This window comes from Strigops habroptila, chromosome 5 (genome assembly GCF_004027225.2).
Source record: "Strigops habroptila isolate Jane chromosome 5, bStrHab1.2.pri, whole genome shotgun sequence".
In the NCBI taxonomy this organism is placed as follows: Eukaryota; Metazoa; Chordata; class Aves; order Psittaciformes; family Psittacidae; genus Strigops; species Strigops habroptila.
Genome location: NC_044281.2, coordinates 31,207,239 through 31,231,003, shown reverse-complemented (window position 1 = coordinate 31,231,003; position 23,765 = coordinate 31,207,239). Strand labels below are relative to the sequence as shown.

General features: G+C 37.0%; 1 protein-coding gene across 5 annotated transcripts in view; it reads left to right on the top strand.

Annotated features, from left to right (window-relative positions):
* The window catches only part of PARG (poly(ADP-ribose) glycohydrolase), a 68,149-nt gene that overhangs the window by 4,632 nt on the left and 39,752 nt on the right, over positions 1–23,765 (top strand). For 4 of the 5 annotated variants that reach the window (XR_003991419.1, XR_003991420.1, XM_030485984.1 and 1 more), the window contains 5 exons: positions 1,981–2,961; positions 5,164–5,350; positions 6,488–6,610; positions 7,927–8,010; positions 9,022–9,096. Coding sequence is in view for 3 of the 5 variants with exons in the window: in XM_030485984.1 (XP_030341844.1) it covers positions 1,981–2,961; positions 5,164–5,350; positions 6,488–6,610; positions 7,927–8,010; positions 9,022–9,096 (1,450 nt within the window). In the remaining 2 variants the exon portion in view is untranslated. The remainder of the gene's footprint in view (positions 1–1,980; positions 2,962–5,163; positions 5,351–6,487; positions 6,611–7,926; positions 8,011–9,021; positions 9,097–23,765) is intronic. The other variant, XM_030485985.1, reaches the window with a different exon arrangement.

Below are 23,765 nucleotides of genomic sequence, written 5' to 3'. Positions count from 1 at the left end.
AAGCAAACATCACAATTTTAACTTGTCATAGTCATAGATGGGCTTTGGTTGGAGGGGACCTTAAAGATCATCTAGTTCCAACCCCCCTGCGATGGGCAGGGACACCTTCCACTAGATCAGGCTGCTCAAAGCCCCCATACAACCTGGTCTCGAACACTTCCAGGGATGGGGCATCCACAGCTTCTCTGGGCAACCTGTTCCAGTGCCTCACCACTGTCAGGGAAGAATTCCTTCCTAATATCTAATCTAAATCTACCCTTTTCTAATTTAAAGCCAATTCCCCCTGTGCTGTCATTGTATGTCCTTGTAAAAAGTCCCTCTTTAGCTTTCTTTTAGGCCCCTGTCAGGCAATTGAAGGCTGCTCTAAAGTCTCCCCAGAGCCTTCTCTTCTCCAGGCTTAACAACCTCAACTCTCTCAGCCTGTCTCTGTAGAAGAGGTGCTCCTGCCCTCTGAACGTCTTTGTGGCCCTCCTCTGGACTCACTCCAACAGGCCCATGTCCCCATTGTGTTAGACACCCCAGATCTGGATGCAGTACTCCAGGTGGGGTCTCATGAGAGCGGAGTAGAGGGGGAAAATCACCTCCCTTGACTTGGTGGTCACAATTAATTTGAATTTGAACATTGTCTTTGTTAGATTTGATGACTGTTTAAAGGTATTCGTCAATACCTTTAAACAGTCACTTGCTGAGATGACAGGAGTAGCATAACTTTCGGTTTTGTTCATCAAAATTTTCAGTGCATGCCAACATGGGGAGTTAAATTATCATAACATAACCCCTCTAAAATTGTTTTGTTTTTAAGTAATCTTCCTACGGATGAAATTCCAAGTTATCGTCTGTTGCTCCAAGCCCCTTTATTGTTTGTTTTCTTTTTGGTCTATAGTGGTAAAGTTGTGAATGCTATCTCTTTATCCAGAGCACTCTTTTAGAAGAGAATCTGTTATCATTCATGGAGGCAATTAGTGTCTTCAGGAATCTATGAAGATGTTCAGTTGCTGAATTTAGGATTGTGTAGTAATTGCATATTTTCCTATTTAGTGGAGATGGGAATCTGGGCAATCACCAGACATACAGAGTTTAGCATGCTTAGCTTGCACTGGTGATATAAAATATTGTCGTAATGTATTCAAGAGAAGCTATTGACAAAGTGATATATTCACCAAGACTAGTCAGGGTTTTTTTAATATTCATATGACATCTAAGTGTTTTTATCAATACACTGACACAAAAATTAGCAGGTGTGACATGACTTTCTGATGTTCTCTTGAAAAGTGTTGTCTGCTCATACAAAACTCGCTTCATTTCCCTGTGTAACAATTAGGAGACATTTCTTTCCATTCTTTGTGTAAGATGGCGCAGGGCAAACTAGCTTATTTTTCTTTAAAAAAATAATAATTGGTTTAATGTCTTTTAATTTTTATCATCATTTCTAAATATATTTTACTCTTATGCTTTTGTATTGTGAATATTTTTGAAGTCATGGGCTGCTTATTAAAGTAAGGAAATAATAGGATGGTTTTGGAGCTATAGACTACTGTGTCATGCTTTTCTAAACAATGAATTTGTAGCTGTGAGGGAATGGCTACAAAACCATTGATTTCCTTGCTCACTGTATTTAACTGATTAAAATGAAAGCTAAGGAGTACTTTATCATGACTTCTAATTTTTTGTCCAGAGAAAATAATAATAGCTTAATACTGTTTAGATTTTAAAATAAGGATAATGAATCACTGGAACAGATCTCAAAGGTAAGCAACTGATTCATGATCCTTTGGAGCTTTTAAATGGAAATAGGTTGTTACTGAGCTGCATTCTCCAGTGAAGTAAAACTTGTTGATCCTAGTTGTGCTCACATAACATAATGAGTAAAATTATATAGTTTTTATTATATGTTTGTAATAATTCCTTTAAAATACATGTATATGTACAGGAATTCCGTTTGGAGATAAGGCATTTAATTCCCTTACTTGTCTTTCACAGCTTACACAGCAAAATTAGTAACCATACTGAAGCAAATTCCAAGATGACTTCCATTAAAAAAGAAAACTTTTGTGAGCATGATGTGAAAAAGCTAGAGAATATTTGTCAGCAAAATTATTCAAAAATATCTGTGGAAGTTGGTGCAAAGCATGTAAATTTGCCTCAGACAGGCAGCATGTGTAACTGGGAGGCTGAGGACAAAGACCCCGTCTTGGACACAGAGGCTGTGAAGGGAATGCAGTCTGCAGACCTCTTTAAAAATGCCAACATTGATCAGATACACAAAACTGGCAAGCAGGCTCAGAGAGGCTGTCAGGAGAGCAGTGATAATTGTACTCAGAGGAAATCATCATCTGGCCAGTCCTTGAAAATGGGAAATACAAAACTTTCTTCAAAAGACATTGAGACAGATGGGCAAGTGGCTTCGTGCAATTCACAGAAGCTGAAGGCTTGCGATTCTGTCAGTTTAACGAGTGAACAAGAAGGGGATGTGGTTCCAGAAAGTCCACTTTCAGATGCTGGTTGTGATGCTTGTATATCTGACCTTGGGGGTCCTGGGAAACTGAGCAAATGTCAGAGCAGTTCAGGGGATTCACCTGCTTTTGAGAAAGAAAGTGAACCAGAGTCACCGATGGATGTGGATAATTCCAAAAATAGCTGTCATGGGTCAGAGGCTGATGAAGAAACGAGTCCATTTCTTGATGAGCGAGAGGAGATTAATATGTCAAAATCCATAAACAAGTCTTTTAGAATTCAATATGGGGATGGTGAACTGGAGTCAAGAAAATCAAGTTTTTCTGCCAAGGGCTGTGAAAGCTTTGAGGAAATAGATAATTCTGTTAAAGAGGATGGTCTGCATACAAAGTCACCTGCGATCTCTCCTGCTCCATCATCAGAACTCAAAGGTGCAAAACAGAGTGTGAAGAGGGACTCCAAAATCACCTCTCACTTCATGAGGATACCTAAAGTTGAGGAGAAAAGGTAGTGTTCTGTCTGCCTCTTCATTTGTTTTTTTCACGCTTCAGAATTTGGAGGCTGGATTGTGTAAAGCATTTTGCAAAATGTATGTTAAGACACAAAGACAGCTGTGGTGCAAGCTTAAAGTAGCTTATTTTTAATGGGACTACTTGTGTGTTGTTTTTTTAATGGTATCTTTGTCCAGTGCATTTTTGTTCTTTTTTTTTTTTTAATCATTGGAGATCTGTTAAAATCGGGAATTAAAGACACTGTAGGAAGTTATTTTCTTTTAATGAAGAAGTGATTTAAGACCATGGGGTTTTTAATGCTTGAAAGTGAATGGTGGTAGTGGAATATTAATGGCGTGTAGCTCTAGCATTCATTACTTCATTCAGAATACCTGAGGAAACGGATGTTTTCTTGGTGTTTTTTTAAGTTTCATCTGTCAAAAATACTGAATCTAGTTTGTTAAAACATCAGTGCTATGTGAAATGAACAGCAATGGAAATGGAAGCCCTGAGCATGACCCAGACTTCACGTGCTAGGTGTCGTGCAAAGACAAAAGGATAATCTCTACTCTGAACAGCTCAGATTTCAATAGGAGCTGAGAAAGTGAATAAACAGTAAAGGAATAAGCAGAAACAAGAGGATTTCTGTGAGTGTTGATGTAATAAGCAAATTATCTCAGTAGACCTAAAATAGGGCAAGAAAGTAGTTTTGCACATCTTTACTGAGAGGTGCTTTCAGGATGCAAGGAGCAGCACAAGCCACACTGTTCAAGGAAATGAAGAGGGTGACAGAGGGTGGCTAACTCGTGGTGGGAGCTTACATTTGAGAAATCTTAAGAGGTGAGTAGGCTGAGAGTGGAGTTGGAAAACGAAAAAAGGTACTTCCTAGGAAAAAATGGGTGGATGAATAATTTGCTAACAAAAGTACGGGAAATTGGGTTATAAAGTTAAAAACGATGGATTTAGTCTTTTCACTAATTTAAATGAACTGCTGTTGTAGCAAAGCAGCAAAGGTTGAGGCTTGTGTTTGTCAGTGCTAGAGTATCGTGTGTTATGATAAATCCATGTTTGAGAAGGGAAACTCATGCAAAAGTTTTGCTGTATAACTAGATGGGAATCCTAGAAGTGCTTTACAGAATAATTAGTAAGGTAGAGTATGGGGCTGTAGAGAGATTATTGTTTTCCTTTTTGGGGCCTAAACAAGATGATGTGAAGGTTATAAACCACAGTGCCAGACAAAATAGTGGTGCTGCCTATAGTGCTTAACAGGGCAATTAGAAAATGTTAAAGCTTTCCTCCTGGTTTTCGTTAGACCAGGTCTACAGCAGGTAATAGAGTGTCTCACATCTTAACTTGTTGAGAAAGAAGCAGTAGAGTATCAAACATGTTTCAGTCATCAGTAGAGCTATGCCAAAATTGTCCTTTGGCTCTCAGATGAGCACTTGGGCCTGTACCCAGTGTCAGGCCATGTGTCACCATTTGCATGTGATCGGCCAGGCTGGAGGCATTGTCTGCACCTGAAGATGCTGGCATATGCATAGACGCAGCGAACAGGTTGGACAACATCTTTATCCAAGGGTGGAGTAAATTTGCTAAAGGAAATTTAGAGGTCTAAACAGTACCTCAAAGTGTAGGCTTTTCACTTGTTTTGCATTTCACTCTGAGAACTTTGTCTTGCATGAGAAACATTTGGTATATTACATCAGACACACAGCAGGTTGAGATTTTTCTTTCCCATATCATCTCAGATATACCAAATACCTTTGATCATTAAAGAGGGTTAGGTTAGTTCATCAGCTTTTGCATATATTTGAATTTTGCAAGTGTTTTTTTGGTTTGCTGTTAAATTTCTACTTCCATTGCAAGTATTGCATGCCTGATGTGAAAAATAAAATCCTAGTGAGAAAGAGTGGTTAAGAAGTTGGAATTCTTTTTGTTGGTTGGTTGTTTTGGTTTGGGTTTTTTGTAGTTTGAAGAAGGAATATGTGCATCTGTGCAAACACACATGTTTTCTAACAGTTGAAAAGGGGCTGTAGAGGGTATCCTGGCAAATGCAGAACAATGAGTCTGTCTCCTGTCCCCAGGTAAAGCTTTGGCCTGGGGTCACAGGAAAGGCTTAGCAAATAAACTGTTATAACCCTGGAGTGGAAGTTTGTGTGTTTGCTTACCAGGTTTTTTTCAGTGGAAATAAAATCTTTCAATGTATTTTATTTGACAGCAGGAAAGAAAAGTGTGAATTCGAGCCCCAGCGGCCAGGAAGGAAGATTCCTAAATATGTGCCACCTCCTCTTCCGACTAATAAGAAATGGTTTGGGACACCAATTGAAGACATGAGAAGAATGCCTATGTGTGGAGCTCGTCTGCCACATCTGCGACCCTCAGCCAATCATACAGTAACCGTCAGAGTACGATCATTCAGTGTATTACCTGAAATCAAATTTCTTACTGAATTGTTCAATAATATGAAATGCCAAATGTTAGTCTGGTAGTATTAGCAGGTTGTGGAAATCAATCTATGACATTCCTTGTGAGCAGACTGGGGCAGCTGATTTTCCTGAAAATTGACTTTTCTGATGCACAGCATTTAGGATATTAAGATCCAGAAGAAATGTAATCATGGTTTCACTGCCTCTGGCTTGTTAGGGACAAGTATTTTCGTTTTGCACAGGAGTGTGTGTACTTCCTTGTCTGAGTTGTAAACTGTGGGAATTTAAATAAGTCTTCAACATTGTCATGTGACATTTTCATTTTAATATTCTTTTTTGGGTTCAAGATAAATGGAAGTTTCAAGGTATGAGAGATATGAAAAAGACAAAGAATGAAGAGGATTTTCTATTAATTTTACCACCACATTTTAGATCAGATCTGATATATTTGACTTTAATCTTTTGGAGTAGCGTGCAGTCAAATTATTGTTGAAATAAAACATGTGACCAGAAACCTGTAGAGTCATAGATAAATCCCAAACAAAAGAAAAGCACATGACGTTTAAATGCAAGTTCTGAGAGAATCAGTGCTGCTGGAAGACCATATAGCAGATTAAGTCTTTAAGAGCATCACGTTATTTATTTTTACATTTCTGATATTCTGTGGAGTATGCTTGAAACGCTGCTGTATTTAGAAGGATTTCTCATCCTCTTCAGTGTTAGCTAAAGAATGTTATTTCTGCACATGACTACAGTTATGTTTTAAACTACATTTTGAAAATATTTGGATGAAACTATGTAGATACTTAAATTCATAGTTGAGGAAATCTTGCTGGTAATTGGACGCAAAATAATTGCATATATTACCTTCATTTCGGTGTGTTTCAAGAGGTCGAATGATAAGGTGGTGTTCTTTTCACCAAGTGTAACACAAGAGTAACAGATGGACTTTTTTTTTTCTTTCTAACTGGTCAATTTGTAGCTTTCCCCTTTTCAGAAAGGATGACTGTAGAGGAGAGCTTTTCTAGCTGTTTTTTTTTTACTTTTTATTTCTTTTGTTTAAAAACTTGAAAGAAGTAAAGTGAGCTCCCTCCTCCCATCCCTTGTTTGTTGCAGGTAGATCTTCTGAGGGAAGGAGAGGTGCCTAAACCTTTTCCAACTCACTACAAAGATCTGTGGGACAACAAACATGTTAAAATGCCCTGCTCAGAACAGAATTTGTACCCTGTAGAGGATGAGGTAAGATGAAGTATTTACAGTTGTGTAATCAAATAAGTTTGTTTACATATAGGTGAGTTTTCAGTTCACTGCATTTGCTCAGTTGGCAAACTGTGTGTATAGAATTGGAAAATCAAGCAGATGAACATACCTGTTCTGAAAAGCTGCATTCTGGGTTGTAATGCTTCAGGCAGAGCAGAAGACTTTGTGGTGGTGGTTGTTTTGGTTTTGTTCTTGGTTTGGTGGTTTTTTTTCCTACTTATTTTACCTAGCCATTGATTTGATGATGTACGTATATATACTTGGAGTATAAACTTATATTCCATGTATATATTTCTATACTTCGCTATTTATATGTTTTATATATATATATTTTGTGTATGAAGCAATTTGGAATGCCAACAGATGTGAATGAATTTGTACCCATGTTTTGATTGTAATACTCTGTCAGTTATTGCTGGTAGTGAGGTGTATCTACTGTTCTGCTAAAGCAGTGGTGGAGAGCTTAGAGTTGGCATTGCGTGGTTTGTTGATGTGGTATTTCTTGTCACTGCTTGAGACTTACTTAAACATACAAACCGAAATACTTTACACTGTGGTGAGTGAAATCAGCAAGTGCGTCCTGTAGTGAAGGCTGTATAATGATTATTGATACTTGAGTCTGGAACAGAGAATTTTTATAACCTCTAGGAAATACTCTCAGTCTTCTCATTTATCTATTTTACAGATAGAGTATAAAATGAATTTAGTTGATGTTTCGGAGAGAAAGTGCTGATAAGATTTTTGTTGTTGCCAGTTGAGCAAGACGAGTTGTCTCTGCCCTTGTGGTAGTCTAGTTTGCAGTGGCCAATAAGACTTTTGTGTTCAGAAAAAATATCACAGAATGTCTTAAATTTGGGTTGGTAGAAAAGTCAGCCACAGCTATATGATTTTTATAATCTGTGCCCTTATTATTATCTTAATATTATATTTTTACAAAGTTCAGTTTATATTTTTGAGTTGTGGATTTTATAACTGTGATCATGTTTTATCTGCAAAATCCACTTTCTTCATGGAGAATATAGTGAACATTATTTGTCCTTCTTCAGAATGGACGAGGAAGAGCGCTGCATGTGTGAAAGAGCTCTTTATGAAATTTGTGACTGCTTCAGTTAAAAAGGAATTCAGCGAAGTAAAATGCAGTAGACTAGAAGTTGCAGAAGTACTTTACAGTTGCTCAAAATGTGGTTTATCTTTAAAGAGCTTCACAAATAAAGTGAACTTTATTTAAAAAACTGTCAGGGACTTTCTGTTTTGAATAACTTCGTCTGACTTTGTTTTGGGCTTTTGTTTTAAAGAATGGTGATAGAACTGCTGGAAGTCGATGGGAACTAATCCAAACTGCCTTACTTAACAAGTTTACTTGCTCGCATGATTTGAAGGTAAGCTAGTCAATTTGAAATCAAGTATATATACATATAAGTACACTCAGATTCTCTGTGTACTGTTAGTGATTCTGGCTCAATCCTGTTTGTTAAATCACTTATAAAAATAAATTTAAAAAAAATCATGCTGTTCAAGGGATTCTCTAATGAATTAAGGGTCTTAATTAATGAGTCTTAAGTGGTACCACTGAATTTATTAGGTATTATTAAAACAAATTCTGCATAAAAAAAATCTACATAAAACTGTCCAGCAATATCTAATAGTTTGTGGTAGACATGGCATGTAGGATTTTCCTATAACCAGATGGTAGGGCAATGCACAGGTGCGAGAGTTTGAAACACTAACTATTGACATCACTAAAACTGCAACAATTCAAGCTGCTGACCTAAATCTGTAAATAGTGGAGACTAATGCTCTGTTGATAGCTCTTATAGTTCGTATTGGCTTTTAATGAATTGTGATTTGGAGCAGCTTAGAATTGCTATTATGTTTTTTGTGAAGAATAATATAATTTATATCTGAAAGGCAGGAAACAGGAGGATGCAAAAGCTACAGATAAACTTTAAATGAACAAATTTTTTAAAGGTGGTGGTTGTTCTAAAGGGTCTACTTAATTTTGTTGTTGTTCGGATTCTTTAAGCTCTTAAACTGGTAAATCATCTGCCATATTGCTGAGGGATGCTTTTTTGGTATTTTTAAAGACTGCAAGCACAGGGTGAGGAATATTTATGTTGTATGTTGTAGGCAGATCCAAGCATGCCTTGTCTTGTTTTGTGCTAGGAGGAAAAACCTATAGACTAAAGCTTATTCAATGCTAGACCTAAAATAACAGGATTCAGTATCATGGAGTTGCACCATATTAATCCAGGTCTATAGATTTTGGTAGGCTCTGTGACAGGTTTTAGCCACTAGATGGTACTGTTCCTTCACAAAAGAAATTTCATAAAATCGTTTTTCTTCTGTTAATAAGTATGTCTAAGGTTTATTTTGTTATGCTCTTTCTGCAGGAGGCTATACTGAGGTACAACATTGCTTATTCCAAGAAATGGGACTTCACAGCTCTTAACGACTTCTGTGAGAAGGTAGACCAAGTTGACTTAAAATAGGAAGAAAAATAAAATATAAGTGACTGCTTTGTCTATACGTCTCAATGCTTTTGGCTTTATTTCCCTTTTCAAGAGTAAAGGTTTTGCAGTCGCCTATGTGGATGGTTATTTGGCTGGGAACTTTAGTTGAAATGATAATTAAGCTTTATAAACTGGATTAATCTTAAATCTTAAGCAGATAATTTGCTTCAGTAACACCTAAAGTTACCGAAGGTGAGAAATGCCTTTATGAAAACCGGATTTATTAAGAAATTGTATTAATACTTTCAGTGTAACGGTTTCTTATTTTAAAGTGTGTTGCTCTTTTTTCCCTTTTTTTAAACAGTTATGTTGCAGTGGTATGTGTATAGTCTGTGCTTTGCTGGTCTAGCAGTAAAATTTTGCTGTGTGCTGAGATGATGAATTTCAACTGTAGTGCCTTTGAAAGGTTGGGGTAGTTTTCATGACTTCATGTTACCTTCCTGAAAGAAGACAGACAAATAGTAGGTGATAAATACAAGTTGGATTCAGCTGTCTCCAGACAGGAGAGGAATGATGGGGATGTATCAACTATGTATTGGGTATCAAACTTTCTCTGAGGGTGAAAAGGAAATTTCTGTCAACTGGGAATGGTGATGTATTTGTGAGGTTCCCAGATGAAGGAAGGAGACCTGTTTCAAAATACAGATTTTTGGACCAAGGTGAAAAGTGTGTAGCCATATATATATTAAGTAAGGAATAGTGAAGCACTACAAGACAGTGGCTCCTTGTAGGCCACAGGAGCAAAATCTTACCCTGGCTTTGTTTATCAAACGTGTTGAGTTCAGTGAACAGAACATACAGAGGGGATGCATTTTGTGGAGAGATGTTTGTATATTTTCTATTATTAAGGGATGTGTGAACTCTTCAAGTTTTGTAATTTAACAAGGCATCTGCTATCAAAGACTGTTTGCATTCTTCTTAAGTGAACAGCTATTGAGTGAAAAACTGAGATCCTCTGTGGAAATGACCTAAATATACTAGCTGTACTGCAGTGAGGCTTTTGAAGTGACTATGTTTGGGAGTTAACGATTAAGGGCTTACCACTGGCTTGTGTATTTTCTTGTTTATCTTATAGTTTTGAGGGAACAGGGGAACTGTTTCAGATTGTGTTTGCTCAGCAAAAGGTGAGAGGGTTGGTTGAAAGAAAAGCCAGCTCGAGTAGTCAGAAGAAAAGGGAGGGGCAGCAGCTCAACAAAGGGAGAAATAGTCACAAGTACTGCAGAGTTTATGATCCTCAAATATCTGTGTATATTCTTGGGTACCACTGACTTCCAGTGCATTCTTAACCAAGAATTCTGTGGTCTGATTTAAAAGGGAGCTGGGTCCACAAAACTGATGGTGTCTATTTTAATGATTTGAGGCCACTGTATTCCGATATTACTTCAATACATCAGTGGGTCTGTGCTTGGTAAATTATAAAGTACCGTTTGTTATTTTACATTCTGATTCTGGGCAGAGCTCACCTTATCTATTAATCTGTAAAATGCTTTCATGTCTGTCTTATGTTGTGTTTCTCATTTTAGGCAGTTTCCTTCCAAGTTACACATTTTAAAATCCTACTTGTAAGGTTCAAATCAATCTTCTTATAATAATTACAAGTTTATTGGACTTAAGTTCATTTTTCTTTAAGGTTAAAACACTTTCAGCTTTCTTAACTGTCAGGAAATAACTATCAGATATTGGAGCCGTGATTTTTGTTTTCAAAACATATTCTGACACATACAGGCTGTTCAAAGTGTTGTCAGGAGAGGGAGCCCTCGCACTATTTTAAAAAGATTCCACAGTTAACCTGTCAGAGTAAAATTCCTGTTTGTACAGTGAAGTAAATGTGGGAGGTTTTTTTATTTCTTTAAGTTCATAGCACCCATCAGTAATGTATGTAAAGCTTGTGGTTTATTTGCTTGAGACATCTGACAGTTTTGTTGTCCTCTACAGAATTTCCACGCTGTTGTATTGATTTGTTTTGCCATCTGTTTGTTTATGTTTGGCAAACAGGCTTAGGATTTATTTAAGTTGTTGCTTAGTGGATGAACATTATTAGAGCTAACATTTTTCTTCTTACTTGCAAAATTCTTGTCACTGGGAAGTCATCTTTGCATCTGTTTCTCCAGAATTTGCCTAGAAGACAGACAGCAGAGAGTAAACAACAAGCAGAAAAGGAATGGTGAGGAAACTGCTGTGGATGGAGCTGTCTTGAGACCCACAAAGTGTTGTAGATGAGCTTTATTTATGTGAATGATAATAGGCTGGGAATGTATTACATGCTTTAGATCAATAGTGCTACATGCTGTAGAAGTATTTATTTTTCTTTCTTGTAGATTTGCCCTTTCACTTCCAGGCAAGAAAATTCTTTTGTTTTTTCCAAGTGCATGAAATAGTGTCTAGTGGGGTCATTCAAGGTTTATGTCTTAGACTAATCTGCTGCAAGAGCAACTTTATTTAAAGGGAAAAGTAGAGCTTTATCATGTAAGACAGTCACATGGTCTGCTGCTTTAGATTGGACCTGCTTGTTCTGGACATGCTTTGTGTTGATTGTATTGCTTTAAAGTCTCTTAGAGCCTAAGCATAATTCTTGCTAATGTTGTTTCATGAATTCGTCCTCTTATTGCTGGCACCTGTCCTGCTCTTTCAATAACAGAGGAATGTTTAAACCTGAAAATGACATGACATTGTGTAAGCAGTGCATAACTTTCTTTAAAGGTGATCCTTCTTTTAAATTCAGCTTTTGTTGCGTAGTATACAAGAAGGTAAGTCAGCAGGATTTATGTTGTGTGGCTTCAGGAATCTTCATGATATAGAACCTCTGTTGCCATTAAAATCTGAGCTCTTTTGAGGTAAACGAGTTGGTGAGCAGCCTCATAACTTGTTCTTGCCCTTTACAGTAGAACAGTTTCAAAGAGTTATTTGATCCCATCTAAAACTTGTGAGATTTAGCACAGCTATTTAAGTTAATAACAAATTACTGAAAAAATATGTAAGACATACTTAAAATGACAAAAAGGAACTCTGCAGGCAATGAAACAACAATGGGCGCTTTTATTGCTCACATGGTGTAATTTCAGTTGTCTCCTAAACTCCTTTGAAACCTGGAGAAGAACTGTAGCAATTACATCATTTTAGTATCAGAAAACAAGGAACAATGCTCTCATGCTTTTTGATTCTTACTTGCAAGCTAAGTTATACAGGCTTTCCTGACATGCTTCAATAAAAGGAAAGAATGGGAGCTAGTCATCTGATTTTTAGCCACTCTTGCTGCTGCTTTTTTTTTTTTTTGTATATGCAAAGCAGAAAGAGAGGGACTCATTATGTAAGGACTGATGGCATTTAGGATCCCCAAATATCTCTGTTTAAAAAGTTACTTTGTGAAATGATGTCTGTATGCTATTCAGTGCTGAAAATTACTAGATCCAGTACTTAGGCATGTCATTAAAAGACATGTCATCTCTGGTGGTTACTCATGTATTGGAAATTGCAAATAGTTTAGACATAAATTTGATCTCTTAAGCATAGACTGAAGATGGGAGTTTGTAAATTTGTGTGGCATACACAGTGATTGTCTCTGAGCTTCTGTGAGTCATCTGAAAAATGGATCACAACTCATCTTGCAGATGTTCACATTGTATCCATAACTATTTCTATGTTTGTCTGAACTCTTTGAGCTTGATCATCTTGGTGGAAAGCTTGTGTCTGTAAAATGGAGAAGACACTATGAGAGGAGTTGGGAATGGGAAAGGTGTGTAAGAGTTTCCATATGAGGAACATTAGATAAACTAACACTGTTTGATCTTTTTATCTTGGCTAAGAGAGAAGTGAGGATAGGTATAGCAGTGCCATCCAAAATGAATGTAAGAGAGGGTGAAGAGAAAATGGCTATTCGTTTGTTTAGTGCAACAGTTAAAGAACACCAGATGGGTGTTTCTAGCCAGGTAAGGGTTTCAAAACCAGACAAACTACTTATTTAGGTACTAAATAAAAGGCTGTGGAACTCCTTCTCAGGGGATGTAAAGGATGCTATGCCTTTACATCAGGTTTTGAAGGGTTTTGGAGAAATTGCTGGTAGAAAGACCCCAATGACATCTACGCAGATACTGTGATGGGCTCTGGAACTGAAATGGATTACTGCAGGTAAAGAGCATTGTGAGGAAGTGCTGCTGATTACTTGTTTTTCTTGCTGTTAGGCTTTTCCAGGCATCTTTTGTTGATGGGATTTCATGAACTTTTGTCCATTTTTACATTCTTATGACTTTGCTGGCTTGAAGATGAGAGGCAGAAGTGTCCTTGTCGTGCAGGCCCCATTGTGGCATAGTACCAGCAGGAGGTGTTGCTGACAGAAGGGCATGGGTATCTGTACACTAGCCTTTTCTGGGAGGACAAAATAGTAAATGGTAACTGACATTTTAGTTGAACCTCACTTGAAGGTACTTACACCTTTTAAAATGTATTTTTCCAGGCTCTGCAGAACTTGGTGCCTACTTGATGCAAGTAGGATATGCTACTGGTATCTTTACAAAGATGCTCTCTCATTCTCTGCTGTGTAATGCCCAGTTTCCAACTGTTAGATTTGGCTTTTAGTATAGGAAAAAGCATGCATGTGTGTTCAGTGCCTGTTTATGGATGTCTTGTGGTCTTGTCTTTTCAGAAAACTGTTTGAAGCCAGTGTATTTAATGACCAGGATCTGTATATTTGCTCTTGATTCCCATATAAATTCAGCGTTCAGGAAATCCTTTTCTCTTATGAAAGAAGTTGTATAACTTTTACATTTGAATTTTTCTATGAGGTTGAAAGAAACATGATAATGCTTTTTAACAAGACCAGTCTCTCTGCTGTCTATATTGAACTGCAGAGAGGAACCTTCAACATGAAGGAAGAATGTAGCAGACCACTTTCCTGTGCTCCTTTTTCTCCTTTTCCAGTCAAGCAGCATGAGTTCACTCATTTTAGCCTCAAAACTGGCTGTTAGGTTTTGGTTTTTTTTTCTTTCTTTATGGCACAAATCTCAGCTTATCCTAAAATCTGATAAAAAGCTGTGTGGCAAGAAAACAAGGTCAGTTATCAAGCCGAACAAATATATTGCTATTTTTCTTCACCCTTTAGTTGTGCTTTTACATGATATAGAATGTGGGCTGTTAAAAAGTTTGTCTTACAATTACAGCTGTAATTGATTTCGAAACAGGATTAGAAAAGAAGTCCAACTTCTCCCTGCTTCTTTCCATTAAAACTTGCATGACAATTATACTTTCTGGATCCTACCTGCTTTTAGAAGTCCGAAACAGTTAGGATGTGAGACTTGTTACTGTCTAATTTTACATACAAGTCTCAACCTGTAAATTTCTAGAACCTCACTTAATATCTTTTTCACATTTTCTATAAATTTGATTTACAAACACCTGAACTTATATAATATGCAGAACAAATATGTAAATAAATTCATTTATAAATACAACTTTCTATTTTCCATAAATATCACACATCTATATTACAGATGTTTTACTCTTCCAAAAGTCTGGCTTCTTTTTCTGGAAAAAAATTGAAGTTTATTGTTGTACGAGAAGCTGTGTTTCAGTTGCACAAATCCTTGCTGTTTACATTTTGGCCTAGTAATATTCACTAGGTATGTGCACACACTTTCTAAGATACCAGTTTTTCTGGTATCTGCGATACTGCCCAGATGCCAGAATATAGGAGAGTACTCTTAAAGTGAGGGGTGGTGGAGCATGTTACAATGAGTCTTGTTTCTGTTAGTCAGTGTGTTGCACTTAGGAATAATTAAAGTAAATAGTAGAACAATCTTATATTTCACTGGAATATGTAACAAATGTGTTATCAAATTGCTAAATTGTGGCAAAAACCTAGTAAGACCTGGGATAATATCTACAGAATGTGCTTAGTGCATTTTTTTCCAAACTATATTTTCTCATTTGAATGTATGTTACTACATAGTATAGCAACACATTTGGCTTGAACTTTGTACGCTCAGAAAATGTCAGATGCAAGTAACTGAGTTAAGATGGTACATATTAAATGTTTGAGAACTGAGCATAAAAATGAGATGTGCAAATATTAGCAGTAAGTCTGCTGCTTCTTTAAGAAGATTTGGTTGAGTTTTGAGATCACTGAGCGGATTTGAATGAAATTAAGAAGTATCTTTTCAATGAAGTACTCCAGTTGCAAAATTTCAAGCAGCCACAGAACCACACAGCCTTTAAGTGTGTGTGTGGTTTTAACCTTAATAACCTTCATTTAATAACATTAAACTTAATAACCTTAAATTTTGGAAATTACCTGGACAACTTCAGTATTTTTTACTATTATTTCCCTTTTTCATCTAAAAGAAAGACTATAAATGCAACATCTGAAGATGATTTGACTGTAGTGTAGTCTGGATGGTTTATGGTTGAGCTCTGGGTTTTCACTCATTTGGAAAAGACTGAACTGTTCAAAACCACCTGCTACTGTTAAGTATTGTGCATAGCTTGGGAGATTTTTATGTTCTAATAAGGTTTTACCCCACTCTTGTCTCCTAGCAGGCTTTATGAACCACGTCAGTCTTTCCTGTATGTTTTGTTGTTTGAATGACCTGCTTGAAAAAATGATTGCTGTAATCAGTGATCCTGGAATAGAAAGAATTTTAAAGTACCAAATTGTTCTGGTGACTGGGTTTTTGATAAATCATTTTTATAATTGTCTGGACAGTACTAACAGAAGTGAGCATTGTACAGAGATGTCAGCACTACAAAAGTAGGCTTTTAAGCAAGAAACAAAATGTCCCAAGGCTGAAAATAGCCTATCCATTGCTCCTTGCTGGATTTCATTTTAGTCCAGATATTTTCAAACAATTGTCATTACATCAGATTACCTTTTTAAAAATCTAAACTGGAAAGGTCTTTTGAGTGTGCTATGAAGGGTTTTCTTTTCACAGCAGCAGAAAGGAATTTATCCCCATATTGAACAAAATGTGAACTTTTCTGGGGTGGGGGAAGTATGCATCTTGTACACATTCAAAACATTAGAAGCTAAGCATTGTACTGGAGAAATGGCATTGAGTGCTGAATTACAGGCTTATTCTTAGTTTTTTGTACTTTCTCAGCAAAACAGCTGAGTATCTTTTAAGTGGTGTTTTATAAGCACCATCACAATGACTATTGCATCAGACTGTTGACTCAGAATTACCAGGCAAAGGATAGCTGTACATACTAGGTGTAGAGTTTTAATTACATTAAGTGTTTGTGAATGCTTAATGCTTTGAGATAATGTAAAGATGCATCCTGAGGATCTCTTCCATAGTTTTTCTTCACTCTATTGAGAACATTCCTGTTTAAGAAAGAAAAAAAGCCGTACTAAATATAATTGTTCTGGTTTTAGAAGCTATCTTCTAATATTTGCTTATTTTGTTTTGTTTTTTGGGCAGGGGGATGATTAACAGATTTCTTTGCTTCCATTGGACTACGTCTGAAAAACTGTATTTGTTTCTAGTGCTTCCTTGCAGGGTCGGTTACTAGGTGCCATGCATTCTTTAAAGTGTGGCAAAGGTGGCACAATGTGTACCCTGGAAATGGCCAATATAATATTTTTTCAAGATATTGGTTATTTTGAGTCTATAAAACTGACAATCAAGGAAAAAATAGTTTATAGGTTTGTTGAAATTTACAATGCTATGGTGTTACCTGTTGTTGATCTTTCTTTTTCCCCTTCTGCCTGTGCTTGACTTATTGGGGTTCTTTTAATGTTAAAGAAAGTACAGCTTTCATAAAGGGCAATAGCTGTGTTGTCTTGTGTAGTTTTTAGTGCCAAGGTTATTGGTTTCAGAATTGGTTGAAAAAAGTTATTATGTAAAAGTTAAATATCTGATGGCTATCAAATACTTCTACTCTATGGATCATAGCAGATGTTTTCAAAATCATAGTAGTATTAAACATTCCCCTCTCCCCTCTTCAAGTACTGTGTTTAGAGAGGTAAGAGTTTTGAATGAACCTGCCTTAGCTTGTGTCAGTCAGACAAAAAATGCTTTCTATCCTTGTTACAACCCCGCTGTAGAAACAAGGTCATTGTCCTTTTCACTACTTTGTACTTCCCAAGAGTAACTCAGAAAGTATTTAGAAAGCAGTATTTGACTTTTCTTCCCAGGACTATGCCACTGCTTTGGAAATGGTTGTGATGCTTCTATGTGTGATAGAATCATTTTGCCGGAGTGTACAGGTAGAACCTGTCGGTGGCCTGTAGAGAATCAGGACTGAGATTTCACTTACTGTAATGAAAATGACTGAGGTTAGATTTCCAGTACCTTGAAAGTATAACCTGGGCTTCTAAAACCCTTAAGAGGAGATGGAAAAATAAACATACATTTTTTTTTTTTTCTCTCACATTTTATTTAGAATGTTGAAAAGCTTTGAAAACAAAGCTGCAGTTGTTAGGGATGATACACCTGAGAGATCATTCCAGGGTTGGATTGGCAGAAGACGTGAATGAGCTTTCATGGGGCGAAGAATTAAACAAAATTGAATTAACCTCTGCCTTGTACGCTGTCTTCTTTTTTTCTTTTGAAGTGTCAGTTTGTGGTTTTGATAAATGTCAGAGGCATTCTTCTTCTCAAATAAGATCTTTCTCTGCATAATCCAGTGTTATGGGCTTTTTCCTTATTCCCTCCAAAGATTACTTTATCCTTCCTTTGGTTTCTAATCACACAAGTGCTCAAGAAATGGGGTGGATCTGACAGCTAAGTGTGTTTCCTGCTGACTTAGTTTTATAAGGAAACTAAAGGAGGCAGATGAGAGTATTCTTTCCTGCAGTTTTGGTCGTTCATTAACCTAATTAAATGGGAACTAACACACACTCCCTGCCCTGTGCTTTACTTCTAGATTCCAATCTTGTTCATATGTTTACTATTTGACATTCTGACAAAGAATCTGTTTTACTTAGCTGTACAAATTAGTGGTCTGCAATCTAGTGTCTCTGTCTAGGTATGAAGTACAGTGATAGTTGTGGCACGGTGTGTTTAAGTAGATTTCATCTACTCCCTGTCCAGAAGAAAAGGCTTTGTAGAGAGTATGGCTTAGTGAAGCTTGTTTTGGGTTTTTTTTTTGGGGGGGGAGTGTATTAGCTTAAATGTATTAGTTTTTGAAGTCACCTGATAACTTGTTTAGGCTGTCCCCCTCTTCCCCTCAGCTGTTCCAAATACCAGATTGAGAATGACTGCTTTTAGGATTCTAGGGTTATGTTTAAAAGCACTTACGACAAGGACTAGGGGAAGAAGGGCAGATCGGATTAGCAGTCTGACATTGGTTTACTTTAAGGTAAAAGACATAAAAGTTATAGAGAGTGGCTTGGTTGTTTTTTGGGGCACTGAGGAGTTCTAGTCATGGATCTAGACAACACCATGTGTAAGCATTACACAAATAGCATATGAAAAGCATGTGGCTCCTGTATGAGACAGGAGAACAAGTACATATAGGCTGCTCTGGGAAGAAAAGAAAATGAAGGCATCATTACTTAGTACAATGAAGTAACAAGCATATTGTGATTGCTTAAGTACGCTCAAGTTTTTCTGTAAGTGTCTTTTCAAAGGAAACTCTTAGCTGGAGGGGAATAGTGAAGGAGATGCTTCAGGCTGCCTGGGAGGTTCTTCTGTGGAATCCCCTCAGAAAAAAAAAAGGGAAATAAAAATTGTTAACATTATCCAAAAGTGCACAAGAACCAATATCTGGTATAATCGTGCAAGCGCAGAGTTGAACTCTTACATCTCATTTGACAGTGACATGGGAGACTTTGGAAGGGAGCTACAATCTATCCACTGACTGAAACAAAGCAGCATTTTAAATGCTTATGGGTAGAACATGACTGTTAACAGTTTTAGAAAGAAATTAATCCTTCAAACATAAGTTCCTATTGTCCTTGTTCCTCAAGTATATTTTTTACTTTTGTTTCCCCAGTTTCTTGCTTTTCCCAATATCCTCACCAAAACTGCAAAATCACAAAAGCCTACCAATGTTTTTTCAGGAGACCATTCCAAGTTTTCTTGGACTTTGTGGCATGTTCCACTTGCATATTCCTTGTATGTGGCACTGAGCAAATCTTTCTCTTTGAGAATGTGGATAGTATTGCTTTGTTCACATATCTTTATTTTCTTTGAATTGCAGACTTGATTGCTACAACTCTATTTGCAATGCAGTTTTTCAGCTTGGAAGTATTTATCAGGTGGATCTTAACTGCCCTGTAAAAGTACACAAATACTTTTTTTTTTTTTTTTTTTGTTTGAGACAAATTGGAGATAGTGAAGAAAGAAGAAAGGAATAAGTACTCCTGAAATTAGGAGAATGAACTTACTGTGAATAGAGTACATAGAAGTTATGCAGTTTGTCTAATTAGTTAAGGAGGCCATTACACCTCTGACTGTATGATATCTTACATTAAAATAATTAGGAAAGCTATTACTGGAAGGGCAGATAAGCATAGTAACTGATGGTACAGAGCACTTACAAACTGAAATGAAGTAATTCTAAGAAAGTTCATGAGGCTTATGGCAGCTGGGAAGGAAAAAGAAGGTCAAAATCCATTAGAATTAGGAAGTAAGACACAGTCTGAAGGAAGCACTCTGGTTTTCCCCTTTATCCTTAAGAACGTGGTTCAGTTGGTCTCTGTCCTGCCACAGAAGTTAATATAGGGAAATAAAACCAAACAAATTGAAAGCATTAAGCCATTGCTGTTTTAGCATGCTTGTTGCCTGTTGGCGTGATGACTCTGCCTTCCCATGTGATAGAGCTGTCCAAATTTGTGTTCTCTATGTGTAGTTTGTTTGGTTTGATGAGCTGTCAGGTTTAGATTTAAACTCTCTACCATCACTATCACCCTGTGCTACCTCAGATCCTCCTTATTAGGATGGTCGGGCATACTCGTTCATTATGTTTTGGAAGACTGGTTTATAGTGACAAGAGGCCATTACTTATGGCTGTGTTTAGTCAGGCCTCTTTGCTGCAGTATAAAGTGTTCATTTTGCAAAATTGCAATGCAAGTTTGGCCAAGAGCTCTTACCTCTGCTACAGCTCGCTGAACCATTTGCATCTTATGAATTGGAGCCCTAAGTCATGTTCATTTAATCAGTCACTCCAGTGTAAGTACTGATGAAATTGCCAAGTGATTTCTTTGGCAAAAGGCAAGTCATGCTTTGTAGCTCTGATTCTATATACTTTTCCCATGGGGTATAAACTCTGCTTTTGTTTCATTCCTAAATAATTTTTTGCATGATTGGAGGGCTATGAATAAAGTCAACAATATAGGTTTGTTTTTATTTCAAATCCTGAAGGAAGCTGCAAAGGACATGTATGCAGAATAAGGAAAGGAGAAACTGATCAGTTGTTTAAAAATAAAATTGCTATGATACTTAAAATATTTTCCTTTATCAAAAGTTGTCAACCTTTTAATAGAATTCCTTAAGTTATAAATAAATGTTTTTTAAGAATGAAAATCCAGTTCTTTCTCCAGGTGTTTGTGTACTCGTAGCCTTGAAAAAAAATTGTAGACAGTTTAAAGCATGCTACTGAATCAATACAGAGATTCCTGTACTAAGAGATTGACTTCAAAGTGAGATGCTTGTTGTAACAGCTTCACACTAACTAGAATATTACTGCTTTTTCAGTGAGAAGAGTTGCAACTAGTATCTGCCTTTGTAGCCCATTGACAAGGGGTTTGGCTGGTTCTGTTTCACATACCACCCATCCTACATAACATCTATTAATCCATGATTCTGGTAGGCTAGTTTGACTTAACGCAGAGGAAGACTTGCCCTGCCTCCCCCCTCCAGGTTATTTTCCTGTAGTGTTAGCAAACTGAAGGATCTCAGGAAATTATCAAATGAACATGGGTGAAATGTGGTGTGTGTATGTTTGAGGGGGATAGAACAACACATCACACTTTCAGCAGCAACAAATAAGTAGAATATGTAATGTGTCTCTAAGTACACTGGATTTTATATCAGTACAAGTCACTGCTTCCTGAAGAGAGTTCCCTTCTAAATAAATCTTCATTCCATTCTGTGACCAGGTATTCTTTGTGCTGACGCTAGGTTCCCCCAGGTTGGCATTTGCATTGTGGGATGCCTGCCAGATGTAGCTGTGGTGTCAGCACTCCACGTCCTGGAATCCTTTTACGTTCCATGATTGAGTGCTCTTTTTTGCTGCTTTCAAAGTCTGAAAAGACTGTCACAGATAAAACCAGGCTCTGTGTTGCACTGAGCATAGCTGAGAATATGCAGTCTACAAAGCTCCGACTGTGGTGGTGTGCTGGTTTAGTGGTCGAAAGAGAATGAGGGCCAAGTAGCCAGGGGTTTGCAGGAGTTTTTTTTTCATAGAAACCTCATAGGTACAGAAAGAGTCCATGGGCAGAAAGCGTAAGTTATGGTTACATGGATATAGCCATGACTTAGGTTATTTAGGTTTTTGTGTTAAAACCTTATGCAAGGAAGGATATGTATTTCTGACGAACTGCCATTATTCAGTAATGGGTTATAGATTCAAGATATAAATGGGAAGCACGGGACTGAATACTTCCTCCATATTTTTTTAGGGAGAAAGTTTATTATGGGGAAAGGTTTCTTTGTTTATTTTGGGCTTTTTGTTTGTTTGTTTTAAAAACAGCACCTGTAGTTGAACAACAAGAAGTTCTTAAGTTATATACTGCAGCAGCTATTTTGTGAAGTTGTAACATATCCAGGAAGAAACAAACTATGTTTGAGCCAGAAAACTATTGATGTACTTCTCTGCAATATTTAAAACACCTTTACCTAAATAGGGGAGTAATCAAAATAGGGTTGCTTAGGCTGTTTGGTGGTTTGATTAGAGAACAATCATAGTTAAGAATTTCTTGGCAAGGTCTGTGAACTCACAGTGGTCATCTTTTTAAAGTTGTGGGGTCCTTTAAGTGACTTTTGAAAAATGTAGAAAAATTTTCATGGCACCTAACACTCTTCACAAACACACACCACCCCCCCCCATTTGTCATATCCCTATAAGAATAATCTGTCTGAAGTCAAATGAGAACACTTCAGGGCATTAACAGCTCCAAATTTTGAGGATTCATTAATGGATGTCTAGTAAAAATCATGCATAGAAGTAGAGAGGAGAGTATATGCTGATACAACATCAGGAAGGTAAGGAGAAGGAAAAGTAGAATTTCAGAGTTTAAGAAATGATCTTTGTTTAACAAGTGACCTTTGTATTTATGCATTCTGCATCAGAGCTGAGCTGTGCAGTTGCTGGCCCTGCTTCTGTTTTGGGAAGAAATTGTCTCATACTATTATTCTATTGTTTTCAAAGAAACATAAAGAAAAGGTTGAAGTCTTGACAGCTATGACAAAGTCCAGTGCCATAATGTGTCACCAGATAAGTGATACTGTATAGTCTGTGGCAGTCAGCAAAGCATAGCAGCCACTATTTATATGTCAGCTGTAAAAGAGAGGAAGTGTTACCCGAAGGGGAGAGAATATCAGAATTTGACAGCCTGGTAGACATCTGAGGTTAAATGCCATCTTTTGATTAGATCTAACTTACATATTCATTTTCTGTACTGAGATCTGAAATTCCAGCTTGTAAAAGCTCACTTTGTTACCTTATGGCACTTAAAAACATTGCGCCTAAGAACGGAGTTTTCTGCTAGAGCAGGTGATGTTAAAAGTTAGGTCATAATTTTCAATTTGTGACTTATACTGTGTAAATATGTAGGTGCATGTGCAGCCAACAACAGGAGAGATGCATCTTGTTCATTTCTTAACCTTAAAAAAAGAAAGTTTACTTTCAGTAATAATTTGTATGTTACTTGGATTCCTCCTCTATTATACCAAATGATTTTTATGTTTCCTAAGCTTGCTGTTCTTTCTAAGTTCTTGTTTCAATTTAAAACTTCAACTTAAAACCTTGTTTGTATGTCTCCACGAGCAGCACACATAATGCATGGAAAGGAACTGTGTAGGTATTTGGGATTGTTTTGTTTCTCCCCCTTCCCTATCATAAGTTGTTTGTCCTTTGAGCATTTGTTTGTGTTTTGTCTTTTAACTTCCTGAGTAGTCTTACCACTTTATAGCACTTGGAATGGGAGAGAGTAGAGCAGAGATACTTCTATAGTTATTGTAATGGTCTTAGAAGAATAGAAGTTGTTAGTCTTCAAACAGTACTTTTATGGGAAGCAGTATGCTTTGAATCAGAGGAACTGTATTTTCCTTTTCTGAACAAAATCGGCAGTGTGTTTTTTACATTCTGAAGTCAGTGTGAAACTTTCCATTGAAGTGTGAATTACAAAGCTTTGATTGTATGACTAAAACAATCACTTTCTATGACAATTAGTCTTAAGTGTTGAAGAGACTAAAGTGGATAATACCCTGATGCCGTTTCATCCATTTTGTCTGCTATTGGTTTTGTGTGAAATTGGTAGTAAATCCAATTATTTCCTAAGAGTTTTACTTGAAAAATAATATTCTGTACTTTTAAAGCCACAGTTTCAGAATTGTAATGATTTTAATCTAGAAACTGGTAGCAGATAGTTGTCTCAAAGACAGGTTCCCTGGATGAGGGGAAAGAGGGAGGCAGAGGGCTGACCTGTGATCTTCTGTTCCTCAGCTGTAGTGCAAGTAGTGTGTTCT